The 27,129-nt window shown below is 34.2% G+C and overlaps 1 protein-coding gene across 7 annotated transcripts in view; it reads left to right on the top strand.

Annotated features, from left to right (window-relative positions):
* Nucleotides 1-26,442, top strand: part of SPPL2A (signal peptide peptidase like 2A) — a 45,266-nt gene extending 18,824 nt beyond the window's left edge. For 6 of the 7 annotated variants that reach the window (XM_036877436.2, XM_036877440.2, XM_036877442.2 and 3 more), the window contains 14 exons: nt 84-266; nt 733-822; nt 1,298-1,431; nt 4,968-5,119; nt 7,507-7,603; nt 8,034-8,135; nt 9,152-9,233; nt 9,674-9,748; nt 13,217-13,273; nt 13,469-13,522; nt 13,956-14,058; nt 16,483-16,560; nt 17,740-17,900; nt 25,400-26,442. In XM_036877436.2, the coding sequence (XP_036733331.2) occupies nt 84-266; nt 733-822; nt 1,298-1,431; nt 4,968-5,119; nt 7,507-7,603; nt 8,034-8,135; nt 9,152-9,233; nt 9,674-9,748; nt 13,217-13,273; nt 13,469-13,522; nt 13,956-14,058; nt 16,483-16,560; nt 17,740-17,900; nt 25,400-25,474 (1,443 nt within the window). In that variant the 3' untranslated portion in view covers nt 25,475-26,442. The remainder of the gene's footprint in view (nt 1-83; nt 267-732; nt 823-1,297; nt 1,432-4,967; nt 5,120-7,506; nt 7,604-8,033; nt 8,136-9,151; nt 9,234-9,673; nt 9,749-13,216; nt 13,274-13,468; nt 13,523-13,955; nt 14,059-16,482; nt 16,561-17,739; nt 17,901-25,399) is intronic. The other variant, XM_036877435.2, reaches the window with a different exon arrangement.
* The last annotated feature ends 687 nt before the right edge of the window (nt 26,443-27,129 follow it).

Raw genomic sequence — 27,129 nt, 5'->3', positions numbered from 1 at the left:
AAACCAGAATCAGTACTTTGTCACTGAAAACATTTATTGTGAAATATGACATTTATCATGTTAAAGATATTTCTTCTTTTCAGAGTTCCATTAGTTTGATGAATCTGACTGCTACGCCACTGTGCAACCTTTCTGATATTCCTCCTAGTGGAATAAAGAACAAGGCAGTTGTGGTACAGTGGGGAAACTGCCATTTTCTTGAAAAAGCCAGAATTGCACAAACAGGAGGTGCTGAAGCATTGTTGGTTGCCAATAACAGTGTCCTCGTAAGTTATAAAACTATGTTAACTTTTGAGCTCATGGTAACAGATTTCATGGGAATTGAACTATCTTCTTTGTGTGTTTTTTAGGATCTGAATTTTGAATAATCTGATGATAGGATTCTTTTTAGATAAACATTCTGGTTATGATAGACATTATTAGGGAAATTTCATAGTTTTCTGTTCCTAAAGTAGACAAGATTTCATTAGGAACAAATACACATATGTGTGTGTGGGTGTGTGTTATACATGCACATATATATATATATGCACATGAATATATAATCAGTTTAAGTTTGTGCTAAAGGAATTTCAGTTTAAGAATTATTACTATAATATTGAGAGAAGACATAAAACTTTGTTTTATAACTTTAAACATATATATGTAATGGAATAATTTGTATTTTATTCTGTATATATGCTAGTAGTTTCCCATAAGTTTTCATAATATGTGTTTTTTTGTTTGTTTTAGTTTCCTCCGTCAGGGAACAAATCTGAATTTCATGATGTGAAAATACTGATTACATTTATAAACCACAAAGACTTTAAGGATATGAAGCAGGTAAACTAGTAATAATATATTAGACAAGATTTATAAATAGTACAGCTCTTTACTTTTAACCACTGATATTTAACTTATTACATATGCTCCATTTGGTAACAAGAAGTTAAAAGGCCTTTCAAGTCTTTATTGACAAGTATTCACCTCCCATCTAACACAAGGTGTCTCAGAGCCCTGACTTCAGAAAGGGTATATTTATTTGACTTCTTTAAAAAAATCTCTCTGTCAAAATTTGTCTTAATTTTAAATCCTAGAACAATATGTGATTGTGTAGAACACTACACTGTAAAGATTTAATAAGACAAAGCATAACCTCATAATTTTGACAAGAGAATATATCATATTGTCAAAAACAGTTGTAGTATTCTTGACTGATGTATATAGTGTCCATTCCAGATTAAATTGGAATATTGCTGCTATACACTGTAATAGAAAGAAAACGAATTTTGATGTTTTATCAAATTTCTTCTTTCAGACACTTGGAGATAACATTACTGTGAAAATGTATAGTCCATCATGGCCTAACTTTGACTATACTATGGTGGTTATTTTTGTAATTGCTGTGTTCACGGTGGCATTAGGAGGATACTGGAGTGGACTAATTGAATTGTAAGTTTAATTAAACTTCAGTGTTTTTGTGATAAATGGCTAAGAAATTATTTGATAATCATTTTCATCATGTAAAAATATTTAAAATTCTACCTATTCTCAGAATATATAGTGCAGATAAAGTCAGATTACAGTTTGCCCTCACATAGGGCATTTAACTTTTTACTAGGAAGAAGAGAGTCATGGGTTCCTCTGACTCTTCTCCTAGCAGGAAATCATTGAAATTCCAGCAAACAGTCCTGTTAATTAAAAGGCTTAGTTATCTCTCCCAGAAAAGGTGAAGATATTTAGTGTCCTAATGTGCCTATTTATTCAGAAAATAAGCATGAGAAGGTGAGGGGTGTTTTTGGGTCTTCCTGAGTTCAGTTATTAGAGTGTGACCTCATCATTCTATTTAATGCTTTAGGAATTCTAAGGATATTAAGAATGTCTGTGTTTTAATTTAATATAGATATTCCAAATGTACATAAAATTGAGGTTTACCCATATGATAAGCTAAACTGAATCTTCTTACAGTTTTGTACCCTTGGCTTCAGATTGAAGAAGGCAATACTGTATAGGAGGATCATTTCATACTTGTAACTTTTAATTTAAAAATATGCCCAGAGCATATTATTTCATGTATCAAGGACCATTTATTTATCTTTGAATTGATCTATAAGTTCCATTAAAAAGGGCTTATTTGCAACTAAATGAAGCTAAGCTTATTTGTAATTTCTTAAAATACTAAAATTTGGTTGACTTAGATCAAGAGAAGAAGAATCTTAGAGTTTAACAAGTATAGGTTCCTGGAGTATTGAGCTTTAAATATTTTACATATTTGGAAAACATATTTCAACATAAATGAGTCATATTTTCATGTGAATAAGCATTGTTTTTTTTCTTTATTATTAATCTTTAGAAAGCATAGTATGTAAGAAGATCTCCAAGATCACTTTTTAGATTATTTGGTGAAAGTTTATATAAATAATTCCCAAAAGCTACTGATTCATTGAAAATGCTTTCCCATTTAATATAGATTCTCACTATACTCCCATTAGTATGTAAATTATTTCTTCTCTGCAAATAGTGCTTCTCAGACTGTAATGTGCATACCAGAGTTGGGATGGAGGCCGAGATTCTGCATTTTTAACAAGTTCCAAGTGATTTTGCTGACCCATGGACCACAGTCAGAGTTAGCAAAGAAAGTCTCATGTACATGTCAGGGCAGGCTGCTCCTCAAGAAAACTGGAGGTACAAGAGGAGTCATAAAGCTTTTTTATTCATAAAAAAATGCTGATGGACAAAAACAAAGAATGTATCGCTTTTAACAGCCAGATTGGGCGAGATGTCCTTTACCTGCAGGATTATGGATTTTGAAATTGAAGTGGCTGATTCCAGGAGTAAAATAAAGTTAGAACTAAGTGTGTGTGTGTAGGAGGGAGCTGATGGTATAAAGAGAATGTGAATCAATGATAGAAAGAGAAAAGTTCCATAGAAAGTAGAATTATTAAGAACTTAATGACCATTTGCAACAACATGGATGGACTTTGAAGGCATTGTGCTAAGTGAAATTAGTCAGGGAAAGACAAATACCATATAATCTCACTGATATGGGGAGTCTAAGGAAAAAAAAAACAGGCTCATCAATGCAGAGAACAGATTGATGGTTACCAGGGACAGGGAGGTGAGGGGTAGGGAGTGACAAAATGGGTGAAAGTGGTCAAAAGATACAAATTTCCAGTTATAAAATAAATAAGTCATGGGGCTGTAATGTACAACTTGGTGGCTATAGTGGAAATACTATATTACCACTATATTTGAAAGTTATTTCAATATTTGTATATTTGAAAGTTGCCAAGAAAGTAGATGTTAAAAGTTCTCATCAGAAGAAAAAGGTGTAAATTGTGATGGTTGTTAACTGTTCTTATTTGGGTTATCATTTTGCAACATTACAAATATCAAATCATGTTATATACCTGAAATTAATATAATGTATGTCAGTTATATCTTAATGTTTTAAAAAGCAAAAGGACTTGTATTTAGTAAGTAAAGAGAGTTAGATTGAAAAAGAAGTGGAAAGAGAATAAGGCTAGTAAGGGAAGGAAAACTTTGCCAGAATAGAACTTCATAACCCAAAATTACCCTGCCAAATGAAAGATGTACCTTACACAAAAGGGAAAGATACCTTGGTTCCATAAAAAGACTTTTAAGTAGAGAGTTAGTCTTACTGTAATGAGATCACCAGTCCTTGGGCTTCATAAGCTCAAGATAGCATGGAAGGAAGCTTAGTTTCCCACTGCATGTGGCTCTTGAGCTGATATAAGAGTACAATTTTTTTAAAAGACAAATTGTATTTTAACCTGATATAAATCTAGTATATGTTTTCCCTTCAAGAAATTGCTTGGTGCTTTTTAGTATGCTAAATGTAAATATATGTCTTGCATTATTATGGCTTATATCTTTACTCTGATAAAAATGTCCTTAAATATATTGTTTACAATGATAGCTACCAAAGGTTGGCACCTTTTTCCCCAGTAAGTTACCACTTTCATTGAAACTTCTGTTATCATCCAGCTCTACAATTTTGGGGAGGTGCTGGTGTGTCTCTCTCCCTGCTCTTTCCCCAGGCAGCCACCCTAGCATCAACAGATGCTTAATATAGTGGCCATCCCAGTCAACAGTTTTCTAGTAAGTGGCATGTTGGTTAAATAAGCAGTTTAGCTAATGTATAGTTTAATAGAAATAAACTGTTTTTTAACCTAAAGTTTGTATTGAGCCCTGATCTGATGGAGGGATCAGGGTATATGCAAAGGGAACAGAGTTTAGTAGACCAGAGTTGAAGGGAGCTAGAAAAGTATGTAGTGGATTACATATTACTGGGAGGAAGCAATGATATGACAGAACAGACTGCTCAACAAAGGACATTTGTGACTCTTTCCTTTTCAGTTTCTGTCTCTCTTTTATTAGCTGTGTGACCTAGCAAGGGTTGTTGGGAGAATTAGAAACAAAATTTTGCTATCTTAAATCAAGGTAAGGCAAAGCTACGTTTTGAACATCTTTTGAATCCTTCATAATAACATTGTTGAGCACAGAACAGGCATATAGTAAATACTGAGTTGGCTGATAGAAGAATTTAGTGTTTACATTTAAGAGAAGCTAGTTATAGAAGTACTTTACTGTGTGTAAGTTGGCAATATTAAGTGTGTAAAAAGAATTGCTTATCATTTGAAACTTACTGCATCAATATGGTTTCCTAATTAGATAATATGAGCATCCACAAACATTAATTTGCTTACAAAAAATGTCATCTCTTTCAACAGTTTTGCCTCCAGAAAAAATGCTCTTTCACAAGTTAATGGTTTATAACATCATCTCTGGAGGGTAGAATTATAGGGAGTTTTTACTTTCTGGATTAACTTTTTCTTTTTGGTGTGCAGCTTTTTAAAAGTACATTACTTTGTAGTTAGACACAAATTTAAGTTGGTGTTAGAGACAGATTTTTAAAATAAGTGTACTTGGCAGAGATTTGCTGAAGTTCCTGTATGTTTATGCAGGGAAAACATGAAGGCAGTGACAAATGCCGAAGATAGAGAAATGAGGAGAAAGAAGGAAGAATATTTAACTTTCAGTCCTCTAACAGTTGTAATATTTGTGGTCATCTGCTGTGTTATGATGGTCTTACTTTATTTCTTCTACAAATGGTTGGGTAAGAAGTCATGTTTTATATCTGCTATTTTTAGCACAGTCTTTTCGTTTGCTGTGCCAGGTGTACCTTTTCTTTTAAGGCATTCTACCTGGAAAAATATAAGTGAATAGTTAAAAAGTGACACTAACTTCTCTGTCAGAAGTATTAGATCATCATTACTCTAGAGTAAAAAATATACCGATTAAAAATTTACTATAGTTTGAAATAAGAATACTTCTTCATGGATGACTTGAAAGAATTGCTGTGGTCCTGAAGTTCCCCTCCCTGCAGATAAAGCACGGATAGCCCAGTATCTAAGCAGCAGACTTAGGATTTCTTGGTGGCTATATTTAGTTACATGAAATAGAAGATTATTCAAATTACTGATTTATTGTTTCTGCTTACCCCAAAAGTGTAGTTTGTCTTTTTGTTAGTGTACAAATCGAAAGACTGTATTGCTCAAAGTTTGTTTCATTTTGGGTAACAGGATCATACTACCTAAAGAAACACAGGTCCTTGCTTGTGGTCAAGAGAGTAACTGACACTTTCCCTTTAAGAGTAAAGATAGCAACTGCAGTAGTTCGCCCATCCCCTGGACAGTCATAGTCGTTTGATAGGATGGAAATTTGCGGTTTCTGGCCAATGTGTAGCACAAAGAGAAGGGAGACCATAGAAAAGAGAGAGAGTGCTTAATGAGAACTAGCAAAAAACCCTTTGTAAAAACCACCGTAGGCTTCAGTGAATATTTGGAGAACATTAGCATAATTTTCTGGATTAGAAAATTGAGATCCTGAGGCTAATTTCAGCTTACTTTTCAATTTCTCCTTCCTGTGGCAACAATTTAAAAACTAGATCTATGACATATATTTCCAATCAGAGAAAATAATTCTTTTAACTATTACTCATATTTCAATCTGTCACTGGGAGAGTGGATGCTAAAATATTTGTATTATGTTGTCATTGTGCAACCAATTTTTCTCAGCCTTCAGTAGTTTGTGTCTGACCCTCAGTTGATGTATTAGTGGTCTTTGATAGAAACCAGAGATTCCTCTACTGTACTCTAAAGCATATTTTAATTTTTGTTAAGAAATTTCCTTAAACTCTTCCTATTTAAAAAGTTGACCTGTTTATAAATGTAATTATTGATGTAGGATGAAAATCTTTATACTTCATGGTTATCCTAGGACACAAGATTTAATTATGACTCTGTATTAAAGTCCGTATCATATCGCAATGTCTGTATGGTAACGCAAGATTTAATGTGCCCCTGAATTATTCCTTATAGCTAAAATTGCTGCCATTTCTCAATATATTAAATGTACCAAATTACTAAGGTTCCCCTTACTGTTTTATGTTAAGCCATGATCAAGAAAGTAACTAAAGATAGGTCTAGTAACCAAATTCTTTCTCATGCCTAGTCATTTTTCTTAAATATAACATTGAATGAGACACCTAAACCTCTGTTAAGGCCTCAAGAGCAGGATTCCACTGGCGTTTTAAAACTTGGGTTGGAGACTTTGATAGATGACTTACCAAACTCAACTTGTCACTCACATTACCACATATAGCCAAAAATAAAAATAACAAATAAGAAGAGACTAAAAAAGTAATTTGTCCAAGATCTCCAGTTAAAAAATGGCTATTCCTGATTACTGTCTCCAGTCTTACCTATGGAATAGTTACAATTTTCTATAGCTATATAGAATTTGAAAATTTAATGAATATGAAAAATTCAGGTAACACTGTATTTCCATTGTGAAATTTTGTGAACGCTCATAAAGCAAATACTTTTATTTTACAACAATAAAAAGATCGAATACTTTTCATTTTAAATAATTCTCAAGTAAGTATAGCTAGTATAGATAAGCATTTGTAAATTTTGACTACCTATTATCATACCCTAACATGGATTAAATGGATTTAGTTTTACCAGCGGTCAAAATAGAGGTAACACCACCATAGGAAAATGTAGATAACATGGTTAAATGTCTAAGGTAGGTGTCAGTTCTCATCCTTAAGCTGCATTTTAAAAAGCATTTATAATGGTTTATTAATTCTCCCATTCCTTACATTTAAATTAAATTCTGCAAATGTCTGCAGCTCACTTCATAGACATTTAACAAACATGTCAGTTTGAATCATTGAACCATAGAAAATAGAGATCCAGCTTCAGCCCTTAACAATCTAACCAATGTTAATGGAACTAAAACAACACATAAAATACACACTCTTAAATAAAACTCAAGATCTAATTATTTGCAGCTTAGTAACCAATTCATATTATAGTATGCTCACTGTATTGAAAGTGTCATGATCCAATAAGGTAAAGAATTAATATTGCTTGTATAAATATTTTTTATCACATTTCCTTCTGTTCTCATATAATGCAGTGCCTTGTTTTTTTCTAGTTTATGTTATGATAACAATTTTCTGCATTGCATCAGCAATGAGCCTGTACAACTGTCTCGCTGCACTAATTCATAAGATACCTTGTGGACAATGCACGTATGTATCTTTCATGAGGAATCCTATAATGTTGGCTTTTGTGATTCAAACAATGCTTTGTAGTTAGAAGGAAAAGTAGAAATGTTCTTTTAAACCTGTGCAGTCTAATATGCATGTAGCTATTTAAATTTAAATCACTTAAATAAAATAAAAAATTCATTCTCATTAGCCACATTTCAGGTGCTAAATAACCACATGTGGCTCATGGTTACTGTATTGGACAGCACAGACATACATTTCTTTCACCACAGAAAGTTCTGTTAAACTGATAAAAATTTTATTCCGTAACATTTGTTGTATTTAACATCAAGACTTTAAACATATTATAATAGCTTTCTTGTGACTGTGGTTAACATTTGTCATTGCTTACATTAAGTGAACATTGCCTTTCATCTACAGGGTGAACTGACCTATTTCAATCTGATTTTAGGATTGTGTGTCGTGGCAAAAGCATTGAAGTGAGGCATATTTTTCTCTCTGGACTATGCATAGCAATAGCTGTTGTTTGGGCCGTATATCGGAATGAAGATAGGTATGAGTGCTCATATTTTGGATTAGCTTAAAGATGGATTATTTTATGTCTCACCTTGATAATTACTCATTGTGATTATTATGGGTTTATTTGTTTTTGTTTTTATCCCAAACTTTAGTCTTGAAACAAGCTAAATAAATTCTTAAATAAGCAAATCTTGTGTTGATGGGTTTAAGGTCATGTAGAGAAGGAAATATGAATATGATTTAACCATCGAAGCTGAAATAGGCATCAAAACCATGAAATTGGCTTCATTATGGCATAGCCACACAATGAAGTACAATGTAGCAAAAAAGTATAAAGAGGATCTCTAGGAATTGATATGCAGTGTTTTCCAGGATATATATTTTAACTGAATAAAGCAAACTGCATAAGAGTATCTAGAGTATGCTGCCCTTCAAGTAAGAAAGAAGGAGATAGAGAAAATATAGAGGTGTCTGTCCATTTGCAGGAACACTAAACAGAAAAATATATATTTAATTTTATTTAATGATTTATTAATAAAATTATTAAAGCTCAAAAGGATTTAATGGCCTAAAATTTGACAGCAAGGTTCATATGATTTTAGGAAGCTTCAAGTGTGATAATCAATTGATAATTATGCATATCAGTTTCTTATACAATAGGTTATATAGCTCTCATTTCTTTTATGATTTAGCTATCTGGACGTATATTAACACCAGTATCCTTTGTTATGAGCTTCCTTTCTAAGAAGAGACGCGTGTGTGTATGTGTGTGTGTAAGTTCAAAGATTAAAGATAAATATTCCCTTTGATACAGATCCTTCTGAGGAGTCTTTCAACTTTTTCTTAGTGTAATAGTATTCATTATTCTACTAGGATAATAAATTACTAAGGATGAAGAATATGAGAGGTTTTTTTATCATTATAATTGCTGCTTAATAATAGAATGGTCATATGATAGCAGTTGAACAGTATTACTTTAGTGATATTTTCGTTTGAAAAGTTCCATCTACCAATAACTCTAAATAATAGAGTAACTTATTTTGGTTTTAGGTGGGCTTGGATTTTACAGGATGTCTTGGGGATTGCTTTCTGTCTGAATTTAATTAAAACACTGAAGTTACCCAACTTTAAGGTAAAGTTTACTACTTTGCTAGGTAAAATAATTTTTTCTTTTAAAAACAACTTGATTAAGATATAATTTACATAAAAGACACCCATTTTAAATGTATAGCTCATTGGAATTTTAAAAATGTATAACTTTATAATCACCACCTCAATCAGTTGTAGAACATTTCTCATCTTTTCAAAAGTTCTGTTTGCCCTTTTACAGTCAGTCCGAATCCCCAGCTCTGGAGAACACTAATTTGTTAGCTAAAATATTTTTAATCATTCATATAATATGCCAAATTCATCAATTCCTAACAGGACTAAATATCAGAAAAATAACCATTAAATGCCTTAAAAAATAATGTTCAAATATATGTTCATGTTTATTTGTACTTGCAAAATAATATAATCTCTTAATTTACATATGGAAAGTTTGACTTTTAACTTTGTTTCTTTTTTCAACAGTCATGTGTGATACTTCTAGGTCTTCTGCTCCTCTATGATGTATTTTTTGTTTTCCTAACACCATTCATCACAAAGGTATGATATTTTTGCAATCCATGAGAAACATGCTAAAAGATGAGAATCTTAAACATTGCTCTTAGGTTATTGATTTTGTAGATGTTTACCATTGAGTGAGCTCTAATTCTCTTAAGAAAATTGTCCTTGAAATTGACCTTTTAATAGAGTCATTCTGCTAAATAAAAAATATCTTCCTTCCTAACTGGTATAAACATGAGAATGTCTATAAATTTTCTTCTGGCCCTTTTCTACTTTTCTGGGTCATTTGCTACTTTGATTTCTGTAGCCCTAATTTGAGACTAAGAAAGAGCACCACACCAGAAATCTGAAGACCTAAAGTGTAGCTCTGCAACCTTGTAACCCTGGGCAAGTCATGTAGCCCTCTCTGCTTCTTTCCTAATCCATCCTGTGAGGAGTACTGCTAGCATTCCATCCCCTTACTTGGAACTGACAGAACTCAACCTAACCTGCCTATACCAAAAAGGTCCCATCTGTCCAACCTGTGTGTAGAGGCCAGGATGGGGCTGGCCTCAGTAGAAATTCACCGTAGGAGCACCTGCCCTCCCTTTCTGCTTCTGTCCATTTGTTCATTGTCTCAGAGTGGCTTTTCCATGAGAGTACAATCATAGTAGCTGGCAGCTTCTAGGTCATCTGTTCCCCGCTCTGCTACTAGCTCCTCAGTGAAATGGCAATGCCATTGCCAGAATGAGGAAGAGGTGTTGGGTGAGTGGTAGTCCATCATATTTGCCCAGTTCTTCTGCCTGGTCCTTATTCCTGTCTCATGAATATTTTATTAATTATTGCTTAATTCTCCCACCTTCTCCATTTTGAATCTTGCTCTATAACTTTATGTCATTTCTTTATCCTTTGTCACTCTCACATATTTATAATTTATAGTGATGTTATAATCACTACTTTTTTCCCCATTCATTCTTAATCCATCTTTAGCCTCTACCATCTGTGAAATCACTGTAAAACTCTGCACTTCTGATATTTGCTATGGTTTAAAACAAACATGTGTCCTGTTGAGCAGCTAAAATTGCAAGGAGGTAACAAATGTAGTTAACTGCCTCAGATTAAGCTACCTTTCAAACCATTTTACTATCACCTTTCTGTGCCTTAATAATGAGCCATTTGACTCATTAACTTCACTGAGCAAAAGTAACCTTAAAAAGTATAGAACTACAAGAATGGACTAACAGTTACCAAAGGGAAAGGGACTGGGGAGGACGGGTGGGAAGGGAGGGATAAGAGGGGGGAAAAAAGAAAGGGGGCATTATGATTAGCATGCATAATGGGGGGGGGGAGAAAGGGGAGGGCTGTACAACACAGAGAAGACAAGTAGTGATTCTACATCTTACTATGCTGATGGACAGTGACTGCAATGGGGAATGTGGGGGGAACTTGGTGATGGGGGGAGTCTAGTAAACATAATGTTCCTCATGTAATTGTAGAGTAATGATACCAAAATTTAAAAAATTTTTTAATGAAGTATAGAACTAGTATTATAGATTATAATAAAAATTGTTATATCAAGACTTTTTTTAAAATGCTGGGTAAAGCTGTCTTAGCTTGTGTCAATTTATTTAGTTCAAAAAACGTTTCTGTAATCAGAGGTCCCATAATGAAAGCAAAGAATTCTCAACAAAGCCATTTTCATAAGTCAGCAGATAGTTGTAGCATATGACACACGTATTACACAGTGGATATAGCTATACGCTATAACTAAACTCTTTTTTTTTTAATTTCCATTCTGTTTTAACACTTGTATCACTTCATAAACACCAGTCATGTCTGCCGGCAAACTATATCCATTCCTCACACAAAAGTTTCAACATTTTAAAGGTGCAGGTAATAATGTCTTCAAGCCCTCTTTTTTTAGGCTTTGGGAATTTCTCATCTTTTTTTCCATCTTAGTTCCCACTGACAGGAATGTGATTTCTAGTAATCTGATCTGGTAGAAAAGATTGAAGTGCTTTTTGGAGTTCACTGTTGCAGATTTTCTTTAACTCTTTTCAGTCTGGTTTGTTTTTATTAAGGCTGTAGATGTAGACCTGATTTTAGTAGGTAACTCAAAGTGAAAATCCAATACATAATTTCTGATTTTTGTGGTTTTTCACTGAGCATTTCAAGGATTAAATATTAGACATTGTAAATGTGTTGTTGACCTGGTATTAGACTTCTGAGTTTGCAGAGCTGGTCACTATAGGAGTAAAAGCAGTAAGAGCCTATCCTCATTTTTCTTCATCCACCATGGTATCTGATATAGTATCTTACAAATGATAGTTACTCAGATGTCTTTGAATGTGTGAGAGGATGTCAAAGACTGTCTTCAGTTAACTGTTTTGAATAACAATTAGGAAATGAACCAAAATGAACTCTTTATCTCGTAATGGAATTACATCACAGGAGTTTGCTGTAAGGAAGTATATTGAATATTAGCTTATTTTTCCTAAATTCCTGTGACTTAACCCTTATGTAATCTGAAGTTTAACATGAGGTAAAGATTTCTGTAGCTAGAAATTTTATCCTTCTTTCTTCTTAGCTCAGGTATCAGTGAAGTCCTTTTAAAAATACTCGTGATTTCTCCTATGCACTCCACCCACATGGAAAATATTACAGTTAGACAATCAAATTTTCCTAAAATTCAGGGTTTTTTTTTATCTTCCCACTACCTGTTTTGGTAATATATTTATCATAATGTGAAGCATAAGATGGGTGCTTATGCACTCTTAACTCACTACCTCAAAATGTTTCCCTCCACAACAGACTTGGCTGTCAGGAGAGAACTTTTCAATGAACTCCTCACACAGCCCACATAAAAAGACCTTAGCCAGACACAAGGCAGGAAATTCAGCTAAGGTTATTGTTTTGATTGGGACATAAAAAGCAGGCAGGGCTGAAATTGGACAGGAGTCAGGCTAGAGAAGGTTCTCAAGTTCTTTAGGGCTAGGTCTTTTCAAGTTTAGCTTCATTGTTTTGTTATTGTGGTGAGTAGCCAGAAATGCAAATGTGTATTTATTCAAGTAAAGTTACCAATGTGTATTACATATCTAAATATTAAAATGTTTATAATATTTTGTGTCCCTATTCATTGTTATTGCTCAAAATGAGTAATGACACATTGTATATGGCACAACATAACTAAAAACACTTAATAGCCCATTAAAACTGCTAGACATTTGGTTGTTAGTACAAATCAGTGCTCAAAGCTTCCACTTGAATAATCTGTCTGTGGTTTGTCTATTAGCTTCTGGTAAATTATTGGGCTCTGACAAAGGAAGCAGTGTGGTAGGTGAATTTTGTTTTAGATGACTCCAATTTTTGCTATCTGCAGAGACTTTTTTAGGAAAAAGCAGTCTACAGCCCATGTTTCATCAGTTTGCAGTAGGCCATAAGCCATGGGGTCAAATCATTCTTGAGTACTGGCAGATTATTCTCTTTAAATGATTGGACAATTTATTTCATCTTCTTTCTCAATTTTAGAATGGCGAGAGCATCATGGTTGAACTTGCAGCTGGACCTTTTGGAAATAATGAAAAGGTAGGGATGGCAATTAAATAGAAATAGCTGCCGGTGTATGTATGTGTGTCCAGTTGATAATTTTGCCTTCCTGTGTAATTCATTGGTCATGTAGTGCATGTTAAGGTATTGTAAAAACTTATTTTCTCACAAAATACAGCCCTTTTCTTAGTTATTTAAATTATCAAATACCTATTGACTTGGGTTTCATCCTAGAATGATGGAAACTTGGTGGAAGCCACTGCTCAACCCTCAGCTCCCCATGAGAAAGTAAGGATTGTATTTCAGATATGTTCATTGGACTTTAAATCATACCCTCTGAGACAAGACTCTTCTTTGGGGGGAAAAATCCAGATTGCAAAAAAAAATCCCAAAAAAACAAAAAAAAACCTCTTTCAAGGCCTGAGTCCTGTTTTGGGTAAAATGGGAAAACAAGGTTAGATGTGGGGATACTGGATTAATTCTGTTAAGCCTACATGTGTGTGGGTTTCATTTTTCCAGAACTACATATCTATTTCTTTCAAGCTTTCTATGCATTCAGAGTATATGTATGTCTAGTTTATGTTCTCTGACTTCAAGTTCTTCTAAAATGTCAATTTAAAAATTTTTTAACTATTCTAATGTCATTCTTTCCCTTTCTAAAGTTATGGGTAAAGATTCCTAAGAGGTTTATTGGTGGCCTTTTTTTTTTTTCTATTTACAGTTACCAGTAGTCATCAGAGTACCAAAGCTGGCCTATTTCTCAGTAATGAGTGTTTGCCTCATGCCAGTTTCAGTATTGGGTTTTGGAGACATTATTGTACCAGGTAAGCAATTGTTTGTGTAATAACTTTAGGGAAAATATACTGATGGTTTAAAACTGTCGAATGTATGGTATCCATTAAAAGTTACCCAGTCTGTATTAAATATTTCTGGCTAAAGGTGGGATCAATGGCAAAGATAGAAGAAAAGCATTTTGAGGGGCAGAAGATAAAGCCCAATGGTAATAACCAAAGTGTATCTCCCATGGCTCAGATAGAGAAAGCAACTAGTGTCAGTTTGTCTTTCTTCCCCAAGAAACTGTGTGTGTGTGTGTGTGTGTGTGTGTATAAAACTCTTAAAAGTTGAATTTATTATACCAAATGTATTAGTTTCTCTTACTTTTATTTTAAAATAAGAGTTGTGCCTTAAGAACACAGACAAGGTCATGCTCGAGGAGAAACAGTGGAACACCAGCTTTTATTGGGCACTAGAATACAAAAAGTACACCATGTGGTAGAATCTGTCACCTTCTCCTAGTGTGTCTTCTCTGACAGTGATTGCAGTTCTGCATTATTCTCCTCACTGGGGTACCTGTAGAATAAATTTAATCCCAACCCAGTAGAAGTAATTATTAATATTTCTCGATTACCTGAGAACTTGTTCTTTCTCACTGTCCTTACAGTTGCCCTGTGTACAAACTGCCTGTGGATAAGTAAAGAGTACTGGTTTTTCTGAAAAAGCCAAGACAGGCAAAGAGAGAGAAGCTAACAGTGCTGTCTTGTGAGTTGGCACGGCAAAGTCCACTGTAGTAACTCTCTCCATTCACATAATTGATAAAGTAGAAAAAACACGCTATTGAGTAATCATAAGGTTCCTTAAATATCTTTAAACTTACCCCCAGTTTTCCAATTGCACACCAAGAGTTATATAAAATCTTATATATAGCACTTAGCATAGAACTGGAAAACAGTATACAAATACTACATTCCTGAAGTAAATGTTGAAGGTCCCAAACAGAAATATTTCCTCTAAACACAGAGTTAACTCTGAAAGCTAAATTCTAATTTAGGGGAGAAAAGCACCACTTTTTTATAACATAGAAATGTGATTAAATAGCAAATACAGTAAAAATAATAAGGAACTATCAAGGAACTTAGTTAATTAGTTATGTAAGGACCAAAGCTAATTAATTCAAACAATCAAAAAGATAAAAAAATTATTTTATGATTTTTAAGTAGTTAAATGTCAGTCTGTTTTATAATAAATAGTATTTCCTAAGTATAATCTGAGATTTCTTCTTTGGAAAGGTTCAACTCTTAAGGGAAATTGGTAATAAAAGGGATTGCTTCTGTATACTTGCATGTTTTCAAATGAGAGCTTATATTTCATTGTTATTTGAACACTTCATATTAAAATTCCAAATAATTTTACTCTGCTAGGAAGGAAGACTTCTTTGAAATTTGAAATTGCCTTTCTTGACACCCTTTCAATACATTTTTTTAATGATACATTAAAATTTTTTTCTTAACACTGTAGACTAAGTGGATCTAACAGACATACAGAACATTCCATCTGACAACAGAAGAATGCACATACTTCTCAAGGACACACAAGACATTTTCTAGAATAGATCAGATCGTATGTTAGGCCACGAAACAAATCTTAGCAAATTTAAGATTGAAATCATAGCAAGTATATTCTCTGATGGTATAAAATTAGAAATCAATAACAAGAAGAAAACTGGAAAATTTACAAACACATGGAAGTTAAACAACACACTTATGAACAACCATTGGATCAAAGAAAAAACTAAAAGAGAAATAAGGTATCTTGAGACAAATGAAAAGAGAAGCACAACATTTCAAAACTTAGGGAATGCAACAAAAGCAGTTCTATGAGGGAAGCTTATAGCAATAAACACCTACATCAAGAAAATCGAAGGATCTCAAATAAACCGTCTAACTTAACACCTAAAGGAATTAGAAAAAGAACAAACTAAGCCCAAAGTTAGCAGAAGGAAGCGAGTAATAGTGTAGAACAGAAATAGAGAACAGGGAAACAATAGAAAAGACTAACAAAACCAAGAGTTAGTTCTTTACAAAGTTAAACAAAATTTGCAAAACTTTAGCTAGACTAACAAGCTTAGGACCCAAATCAATAAAATTATAAATGAAAGAGGAGGCATTACAACTGCTACCACAGAAATATAAAAGTTTTCTCCATAACATGGAATATTAAGCAGCTAATAAAAATCATGTATTTAAAGGTTGTTTAGTGGCTTGGGAAAATGTTTAAAATGTGGTATTAAGTTTTTAAAAAAGCATATAAAATTTTATCAGAATTTGAGGTACTTTAATGTTCTTCTGATGCAAAAAAGAAGGTTAAAAACAATGCAGCATGTATTTACTAGTGCCATAATTAATAGTTGAATTTGTGTTGCTGTTATTTTTTTAAATAATGTAGGGGGGTTTTTTTGTTTGTTTTTTTAGGCTTATTGATTGCATATTGTAGAAGATTTGATGTTCAGACTGGTTCTTCTTCTATATACTATGTTTCCTCCACAATTGGTAATTTTTTGTTTTCTCTTTTTTTCATATTGTCTGTAAGAAAAGGTAGAACTCTAAAAATTAGAAGTCCTAGATTCTAATTCTTCACCATTAATTAATAAGACAAGCTTTTTTCCATCAAAAAGGGATATTTATACTTTACTTTCTATATCACAAGGTTTTTGAGGTTTAAAAAAGAAAAAATACTGTATCTAGAACTATTTCTGTACGTGACTTTATGGCACAATACTATATTATCCTGGGGACAGCAGACGTAGTTGTCCTGTTTCTATTGAGAACAGACAAGAACAGGAAGTCAGCCAAAAAATACTACTTGTGAACATATCGTAGATGTTTCAAAGTCCATGCACCAAAGTTTTTTATTCTTAGCTAAATGGCCTGCACCAGAGCTATGTAGCTACTATTCTAGCAAGGAAGGTTTTCAAGTTCACAGTGAAATTAAATCCAGTAAATTAAAAGTGTCCATTAGCAGTAGCAAAGAGTATTGGCAGGTACCTGACAGCAAGAAAGAACAGCTGAGTGAAAAGATGAAAAAGAGAAAGGAAAAAAAAAAGCCTTTAAAGAAATAAGAAAAACGGCCTGAGGCCATTAAGTTTTGTACTCTGTAAGGGCATTAACATAATAGAGTCCAGATATCAGGTGACAAGAGAACTTACATGGACCTCCATTGCCTCGCCTATAAAAGGAGGAGTTAGACTAACTTGTCTGTAAAGGCACTTCATGCGCAAGTGTTCTAAGACCCTGTGTTCATAATGGGACCCTGAGTCATTGAGATCAAAAGAGTTTTGGTATGCACTTGTTGAAGAAGCCCAAGAAGTATATAATCAATATTAGGGATATTTTTCAAAGCATCCTTTAGTACCTACAGGTACAGATTTTAATTATCTAAAATATGGAACTACTCAACATCCCTAATTGAGACTTTATTGTATTATTATCTATATCAGTGACTAGTGATTAGCATAATTATAATTGAAATACTAACCAGTTTCCAAATTTTCAAAAGCTTTGTGGACTGTCATTCCCAATTACTGTCTAGGAAAATAATGAAATTATGAAAAGCAGTCATAGGGCAAAAACATCTTCAGAAATATTTGAAAACCAGTACTTCAGTGAGGGAGTTAAAATCCACCTTTGGTAGCCTGTAGAAATGACTAATACTTGGTATTCTTCTTGCAGCCTATGCTATTGGCATGATACTTACATTTGTTGTTCTGGTGCTGATGAAAAAGGGGCAACCTGCTCTCCTCTATTTAGTACCTTGCACGCTTATTACTGCCTCCATTGTTGCATGGAGGCGTAAGGAAATGAAAAAGTTCTGGAAGGGCAATGGCTATCAGGTATGTGCTTATATTTTGGTTACCAAGTTATTTTATGCCATAGTTCACTGATTAACTTTGGGAACTGCCTGTTAAATATCAAAGCTAATACGTGCCCCTAAGTTACCTTGGAGACTGTCAGGATCTCCTAAGTTTTTTCCACTACTGCCCTCTTACTGTCCACCTGCTGCATCATCAGTTCTCATCTCCACTGCAATCTGATGCCAAAGTCCTGGTGATTCAAGGTAAAACTACCAAGAAGCAGTGGGAGGGTATCAGGGAAAACTGAAACAGCGTTTCAACATGAGTTTTCAAAATCCACACAAAAGGAGACTTCGAAAGATTAAAGTCTAGGTTTAAGTGCTAAATTTTGAGACTTTGACATTAGCTATTTATAGTAAGAGAACTAAAGTTTTGCAGATAGAAAGTGTACTTTCTCCAGAATCTAAATTAACCTATGTGAAATAGGGTACTCCAGATTTAAATAGGTCAAGATTGACTTTTCTGTGCAATTTCTAGAACAGAGAAAATCTTGCTACCAAAATATGTTTTGTTTGAGTTGTTAATTCATTAAAGTAAAAACCACTTTCTTCTTTTCCTAAATGTTCTTAGTATTCCTGTAAAGTTTATTTGCACTGAAATTAAAGAGCATTGTGAAACCCTAACCTATTGAGGTCAGGGTTATGGCATTGATCCCTTTATGAGGCAGGTAGCTCTGCTTTGCCCCATTAAAACAAACTGCCCTCGTCCATCCACCCTCATACTTGTTTGTCAGTGGTCACATGAACAAAAATAGAGACTTTGGGTGGATGGCTGTAATTCTGTTAGTAGATAAACAGTTCAAAGTTCAGATCCATCATGTGGTTGGTCTGTAGTGTCATCTTTATGTAACAAGAGGTGATTAACACGTTGAGTTAGACTACAATAATTAGAAAAAGCACAGATCTAGAATTCTTTGGGGTATGTCTTGTAATTCTTTTGAGATTTGAATAAAAGAATAATACCTGCCTTGCCTACCTCACAATGCCATTGTCTCAACTGATACTTCTGCACACAGAATTAGTTTATGGCCACAAGGTCCTTGACTAAACTGGTAAGACAGCTTGTAACTTTTCCATGAAAAGGACACCCACATAGAGTTTCTTCTTTTTATAGATTTTTTAAAATAAAAGTACATCCTTCAAGACACACTCTACTTCTGGCCTTTGAAAGTCGCATCCCACAAAGTGTTCTTTGTCGTCATGTTTTTAAAATAGTTTTATATTTCTTCATTTATAAATGTTTATCAAGCAGTTCTATGAGTCAGGTACTATTTTCGGTGCTGGTGATACAAGAAGAACAAGTTAGAAACAGGCCTACTCTCACGGCCTCTTGAAAGTTAGAGTCTAGTGGAGCAAGCAGATAGAGTCTCTAACAGGCATGTGGGACAAATGTATTAGGGGCATTGAGTGTTACAGTAGGATGCCATGGAAGCTGGCAGTGGGGCACCCAATGCTTATGGTTTCAAGACAGTCCAAGATGGCTGGGAGAAGTCTTCTTAAAGAGTGTTAAATTTATGTTGAGACATTAAGACCAAGCCATCTGTTCTGTACTGAGGAAATCATGTCTTCATAGTCAGAGGTAAAAGAACATGGAATGTTCTAAGAACTGAAATGAAATTTAGGATAACTACAATATTGAGTAAGAGTAGGGGAGCTGTATGAAATGAAAACTGGAGAAAGAAGCAAGGGAAGAGCTTGTACAGTCTTCTAAGTCACATTAAAGAGTTTCGACTTTATCCCAAGGGCATTGGAGACCATTTAAGGGTTTTAAGAATTGTAGAAAAGAGATTGAAGGAGGAAGCAAAACTTGAGGCAGCTATTGGAATGAGAAAGGGTAGTAGCCAGAATTAGTGAGGCAGTGAGGTTGAGAGTAGTGGCAGTCAAGAGAAATTTAGAGGCATGGGATCTGGTAATAGATTTGATGTAGAGGTAGGAGAAGGAAATGGGGTCCAGGTTTCTTTTCTGGCTTGAGTAACTGAAAAGGAGGATGGTGATACAATTCAGGGATAAAGAAGGACAACAGGTTTGAGGAGGAAAATGAATTCGTTGTTGAATGTGTTAAATATTGGACAAGAATTCAATGTTGGACATTTCAAAGTACCTGGAGGCCCACCAGGAAGAGAGAAATACTGGGCAGTTGTATAAATGTCTCCTGATATGCAGGAGATAGAAACTTGGGAATATCTTTAGCATACTCAGTAAATGAGTGAGCACTGTGAGCAAGCGATTTTAGAGTTGACAGTATCTTTAAAATGGTTAGAATTTAAATTGGGGACTGTTAGAACACATTTGCTATCTTACAGAATTAAGTATGTTCCTTGTTATTTTTCATCACCAGCATTTTATCTTTATAAAATTTTCCTTCCCCTTTAATATGGATTTTAAAGTACTTTATTATAAAAATCTGTGCTTGTAGAAAACTGAAAATGTGGAAAAGTACAAGAAAATTAAGTCCACTCATAGTCCCACCACTTATATACGTGCTCATTTGCATGTACCATACTTTATTTTAACATTTCCTTTGACCTGGTAATTTCTCTTCAGGGGATTATCCGGAAAATGATTAAAAACGTGAGCAAAATTGATGTGAAAAGATGTTCATCAGAGTAATTCTGATCATCTTTGTTCTACTATAATGTCTTACAGATTAATGTTACTGGCAGTTAATGAATTTAAAGTTTTACATGCATTCTAACTCTTTTACATACTTTATTCTTTTTCTTTTTGTGTTTTAATTACAAAGCTGTAGATGTTTGTCTTTTATAAACATACAATACAGAATTGTCTAAAGTAAACATAGTAGACACAGGTCCTTTTCTAACTATTACACATACACACACACCCCTACCATGAAGCGGCAGCTACTTTGAATGGTTTTGTGTGGAGCTGCCAGATATTTTTACACCAACACACATAACAAATAGTTGATAATTTAGAGATGACATTTCTTTGGAAATTTTCCACAGCTTGTTTTTTTCTGTTCTGGTATTAGCACCTTTTCTCCTTTCTGTCTTCATGGTGTTTACTGAGGAAGAGGGATGCTAGGTAAGGAAGGAATTCAACTAAGGGACGCATTTTTATTCCCTATGAACAGATGCAATGCCGTGGACCATCCAAATTTCATTCTTAAAAATCGTGATCTTTAAAAAATTATGATTCTGCTTCACAGCAATTACGTTTAAAGGGAATGATCATTGCAGCTGGACAGAAACAGCAGTAAATAGCCTGCAAGGGCAGACTCCAGGGCCTTAACCACATGACATAGAAGCTAAGTAAGGCGATTGTAGGAATATCCATTTAAATGTGTCTGAAAAGATAGGCCAATGTGGGTTGTACACCTCTCACTTTTGTAGTGCGGTGTCATTATTTCATATGTAAAGACATTCAGAACATAAAATAACCTGTAATTTTATAAATTCTTAATAAAAAGCCTGGAGTCTGGTGCCAGACTGCTTCCGTCTGGACTTTGGTTTGTTAATGATTAGCCGTGGGGCCTTAGGCAAGTTATGTAGCTTCTTGGTGCCTCAGTTTCTTCCAGGGTAAAATGGGATAATTGTCATCCTACTTCAGAGGGTTATTTTAAATATGCAGATTGCCTGAAATAGTGCCTGGCAGCATATCACAAGCACTATAAATGTATTTGCTGTTATTATTTGTAGGAATTGAGGTTTTTTGTTTTGACTTATTTGTTGGTTTGTTTATTATTTTTCAGTTCACTAACTAGATTTCCATTTTCCTGGTTTGGATATTACAACTTTGGGTCTTTGCTAAATCTGGTTCCTTTAATTTATTTGTAAAAGGATTTAACACTTATCACATGCCTCAGAGAAAAAATTCTGTTAAACATGACTGTCTTACCATTGTGCACTAAATGGTAAAATATGAAGAATGTACATGTGCTGAAATTTTAGGCAAGCTAGTTGTGGAATATTATAAATCAGTTCTGGCAAATTCCTTAATCTCTTAAAACCGTCTCCTCATTCATAAAGATTGGCCCTATAGGCAGGTAGGAAAAATGTAATCCATAGTGGTGGGTTAGCTCAAGGGCTGGTGAGACAGGTGGATGTAGAAATCAGGTTAAGGCTAGGAAGAAGCTTCGGAAGTAGAACAGGGAACCTTAACAAGCCTGGTGGTAACAGAGGGTCTGAACCCGTTATAGGATAGGCCTGAGGGTCATCCCTGAAGACAACTGTCAGGCAGTGACTGGTTCATCTCTTAGGCTAACAGTGTAATGACCTTTTCCCTTTCCCTTCCCCTACCTCCAGTATCTCCAGTGTTGCCAGTCTCTATTTCCAGAATATTTATGTTAACTCCCAACTCAAAATCATCCCTCTCCAAGTTGATATCTAAGAGTTCTCCGGTTGAAATTAGGTTCACCTTTCCCCATATTTCTTTTAAATTTTGTACTTAAATGGTTATTAACACATCTGCTTTGTATAGGTATTTATGTATGCCTCCCTCACAAGTTACTAGCTCTTAGGCAACCATAGGGCTGATAGTGTTGCATACTCATTAATTCTCAGTTAATGTTACTGAAATTCTTCATGCAAAACAACTATAATGTTCAGTTCATCATAATCCACTGACCTTTAATCACTTTAGTTTGTGTGTGTATAAGCTTCCTGATTTTGCTTTAGAGGCCCCCATAAAATTACCAAAATTGTTAAAGGTATTGTAAAATTGAGGCACTTTTAAAATGTTGAACTAGGCTTCTGTCTCTACAATCTTTGGTCATTTTTTGCAAGAGCCAAACATTACTGCCACTGTTTTGAAGTAACTAAGTATAAAACAAGTAATATAAAATAGTCACAATCTAACATAATGACACATTTGTTTATGCTGTTAGTCATTTCATTCTAACGCCTGATAATTGGAGTTGAATACAAGAATAGTGGTGGTAAAATTTTTTTTTTTTACAGTGGAAAAAAAAGGATTTTCCACTGGAGACTTAAAAAGCCCTGACAGCCTTTTTATTTTGTTTACAAAGGGCAAGTTTTTACCTTGTCTGCTGCTTAAACTTATAGACTTCATAGAAATACTTTGGCATTTTACTTGGAGTCCTTAGCTCTTTTTGTGAATTTCTCTTATCAAAAGAAGTACTGTTTATAGGATTTCACTAAAATAATACTATTTTGGAAATCTTAAGTGTGTATTCTTTTCTATAATTCAAAGCTATTTATACTTTATTTTTCATGAACTTTTTTTGTAGAGTGCTTCAAGAGCTACAGTATTTCAATTTGTTTGATTTTACTTGGTCTTTGTTCTAATTAGAGTAAATAAAAGTGTTTTTCTCTAAAGAGAAAAATCAAGAGTGGTATAGTTACTTCAGCATATAGAACAAATAAGAATTTATCATCATTTTAGGGGATTTTTTTGTTTCTCATACCTAATCAGTGGAGTTAAATTTATACAGCTTCCAATGGGCCATTTTACTTTGGGTGGGAAATAAGTTTTCAGTTTGCTTATATCTAGTAAACAGTGGGTTTGTCTCTGTTAAATGTCACTAGTGCTTCTAATTATTTTTAGAAGTCACAAGCTGTAACTGACAAGTCAGAATCCAGAGATACTTAGAACTCTGTAGCCACTATCCAGTTACACTGCTTTAATGAGAGTTTTATTAGACTTCCTGGAGATCTGTTCAGTTATAAACAGAGCTATCTGTAAATGGTAGGTTATCTGACCCAATTTCAGAGGATGTCTTCCCAAATTGAGTACCTATTTACTAATATGAAAAACAATTTATACCAATTTTGCCAGTTAATTGTATTACCTGTACTCATTTTTGTTGTTTTTAAAAACCCATTAGAAGTTTGCCTTTATGTTTCTATATTGTTTTTACTGAAAAGGCAGTAAAGAAAAGTAAATGAAGAGTAGAGATGCTTACTTCACAATAAGTTGACTTTGAAAGTGTGGTGGTGTATTTTTTTAAACTAATGCATTTCTATGTTTAAGGATTACATTCCAGTGCCAGCGAGGTACCTGAGGATTAGGGAAGAAGAGACATGTTACGACTTAGGGTATGGAGGCTGTTATTTCTTTAGGTTACAGTTGCCAGGGTAAGCAAGTCCTGGGGAAGAAAGAGGGTTTCCCCACCTTGCATTTTGCTCAGGCTGCTCCAGTTCTCTATACCCACAGCTCTCATCTCTTATACCCAAAGCTTCTAAATTGCTAGAAGAAAAGGGGCTAAATATATCTTACCTCCCTCCTTTAAATTGTGCTTAAAATCAATTCTATCAGCAACTTCATCTTAAGTTTCATGTAGTGAAATGCTTAATAAATATTTTACCTATCTTGATGTGGCTTTTTTCCCCCTAGAATATGCTATAAACATGAAAATACCTTAATTTAGGGGATATCTTTGGCAAATAGAGGACCTCAAAACTGTTTGGAGACTTAAGATGACTCATAGAGTATCGGCAGGTTTGGGTTTTATAAGCTGTCTCCATTACTGGAGACGGTGTTCAGCTGAAAGCCTCTACTCGTGTTGTATTCTTCTTGTCTGGCAAGTCCAGAGGCCCCATTTGGAAATCATTCCTCACTCTGCTTCCTTTTCCAAAAAAAACACTAAAGCTTTTAGAATCAGTTTACAAAAATAGGAACATTTACTCTGCTGGCCTTTCCCTCTTCTAATTCTTCATAAAAGAGAAGAAAAAATGCCTCATCACAATACCAAATTTTAATCACTAATCTAAAAATCTTTGACAGTCTTCAGAAAGTACTTTTTTTCTATTTTTAAGTAATTTTATCTGAGAACAGTGTAGAAACACTAGAAACATTCAAGCACTTTTTCCTTCATTCCAAATACAAAAAGATTTTTATGAAAATATGGGCAGAGTTGAAGTGATCATTTGAGAAAAGCTTAACTAGTAATTCCTCTAAAATAGTCTATAGCAAATGTATTCTTGATATTTTGTTTTCAGACATCATTTGACTTTTAAGTACCTTCAGTTCATTTGTGTTTAGTAGAAATTTCTGTCATACAGTATCTCCAAAATTCCATATATCATTCTTAAATTATCATAAGGTCAGTTTCAAGGTGTCAGCCAGTTTACACTGCCCTGAACCAGCAGGTCTTCTCACAGTGACTTGGGGGGCCATTTTCAGTTTTTCCATCTCTAGGAATAGGGATCTGCCTGGAACAGTGCCCTGGAGTACCATCAGGAATATCTTCCTTTTGTGGTGGAGTTCCCACTGCCATGAAGGGCAATATTTATATTGGAAAATGGCAACAGTGGAAGATCCAGAGAAAGTAGTTACCATATTGTCCCTGAATCAAATGATAGGGCTTCCTGAGAGGTTTGGTGTCGCCTTGACCATGTCCTTAGGAGCTGGAATGTTGAGCCAGTACATTGCTCCAAAAGGAATGCACACTGTCTTTTAAAAAACAAAGACAAAAACCAAGAATCTTTTTGCCAAATCAGTGAATATTGAGGGCAAATTGAAAATGTACATTTCCTAACATCTTTTATTTATGCCTAGATGATGGACCATCTGGACTATGCTACAAATGAAGAAAGCCCTGTGACTGCTAGTGAACAGATTGCCCAACAGTAATATTATGTGGACCTGCAATAATGTGTCAGTTGATTTTCCTACAAATAGAGTTCAACTTTTTAAACTGACTTTTGAATTGACAGTCTGAAAGAAACTTCAGTGATATGATGGCAGATATATATATTTTTAAGAGCTGGTACTGACAATTACAGCATAAATAGTTGAAATACATTTGCTTTTAACTATGTTAAAGTTGTGCCTTCACATTAAATAAAAGCATATAGTCTGTGTAATTTTCAAGATGTATTATATACAGTATATTTTTCTAAAAAAGATCTTGACCCACCCTGTACTTTTCTTACTGAAATCTGTTTCTTTCAATTCTAATGATAGATAAAAGTATTTCTGTCAAAGTGAGTTTCAACAGATTTTACTGTAAAGAATTATGCAAATTTTATGCTGTATAGAAGTAACTGTTTAAGACCGTGCAAGAAGGCAGTTCCAACAATGAAATTATGCACACTTTATCACCGCAGAAGTTAGAAATATATAACTTGGGGATATATATAGATACATATTTTTGTAGCATAAGTTTTTAAAAATCTGCCTTTTTGAAACTTGAGAAGCTAGATTACTAGACTGCATATGTATTATATTAAAATATTTTTCAAGGTATAGAGAAACATAATATATAGAACTAGTCATTAAGAGCACACAGAAACTGAAATCCAGTTTTCAGTGGTCTGCTGTTTCCTTGAAGACATAACTTAAATTTCCACACTAACATTCAATTTCACTATGGTATTTCTGATCTCTGTTTGGTTCTGTTGATGTTAGGCTTGGTAGTTTGTACAAGTTACTTAACAAATTATGTATTAATACATATGGTTTGTTGTTTGAGTGAAACATCCCTGAACCCCCAACACCACTTTTTTTCCCCTGATTCCCACTCCTTTCCCCATAGGAAACCACAGTTAACCTTTTAATACTTTGGTAGTGGATGGCTTACTAATATATAAAGTGGAAACCAGACAGGAGACTGGGTTTTTCAGTTTAATTACAAAAGTGAGTAAATCGTCTTGCCTCAAGACACCTGCATTGTCATCTGTCAAATGAGTAGGTTAGACTAATTAAGCACTCTTGTACCTTTTAACTTGAAAAACACCTTTCTCATTTGCTATAAATCTCAGATGTGGCCTTGGACATTATCCTGGGAGTCAGATTATGTCAAATCTTTCCATTCTCTTTTATTTTCTTTAAGAAATTCCCAAATGACAAGTGATTGCAAAGGCATCAGGATTGTACATTTCTCTGTAAATAATGTACAAGACAAGTGAACAATATTTATGGTCTTTCATTCTAAAGCCAATTCAACTGCTTAAGACATAAAACTAAGGCCTTTTCATGCAGATCAGACCTTTGATGTTTGTACTGAATTTAGCATTTTAGGAAATTAGATGCTTTTGTTTAATTGTTCACCTTTGCTGAGTAGATTGCAGATAGAGAGCCTCCCTTGAGAGCCCCACCTTCTACTTAAGTACCTTTAGGGGTCCTTTGGTTTATGGCAAGTGACCTGTCTGACAAGTAAGGGTTAATCTTCATTTTGCCTGAATATCAAGTTTGAATTTTTTCCAAAGAATCTAATTTATTTGGCAGACTGAAGAACAGATTCAGTGCCATCTTAAAGCTCCAACTATATTTTCATTTATAATATC

The sequence above is a fragment of the Manis pentadactyla genome, chromosome 11 (genome assembly GCF_030020395.1).
Source record: "Manis pentadactyla isolate mManPen7 chromosome 11, mManPen7.hap1, whole genome shotgun sequence".
In the NCBI taxonomy this organism is placed as follows: domain Eukaryota; kingdom Metazoa; phylum Chordata; class Mammalia; order Pholidota; family Manidae; genus Manis; species Manis pentadactyla.
The sequence above is the reverse complement of the archived record's forward strand: the minus strand, read 5'-3'. Positions and strand labels throughout refer to the sequence as shown.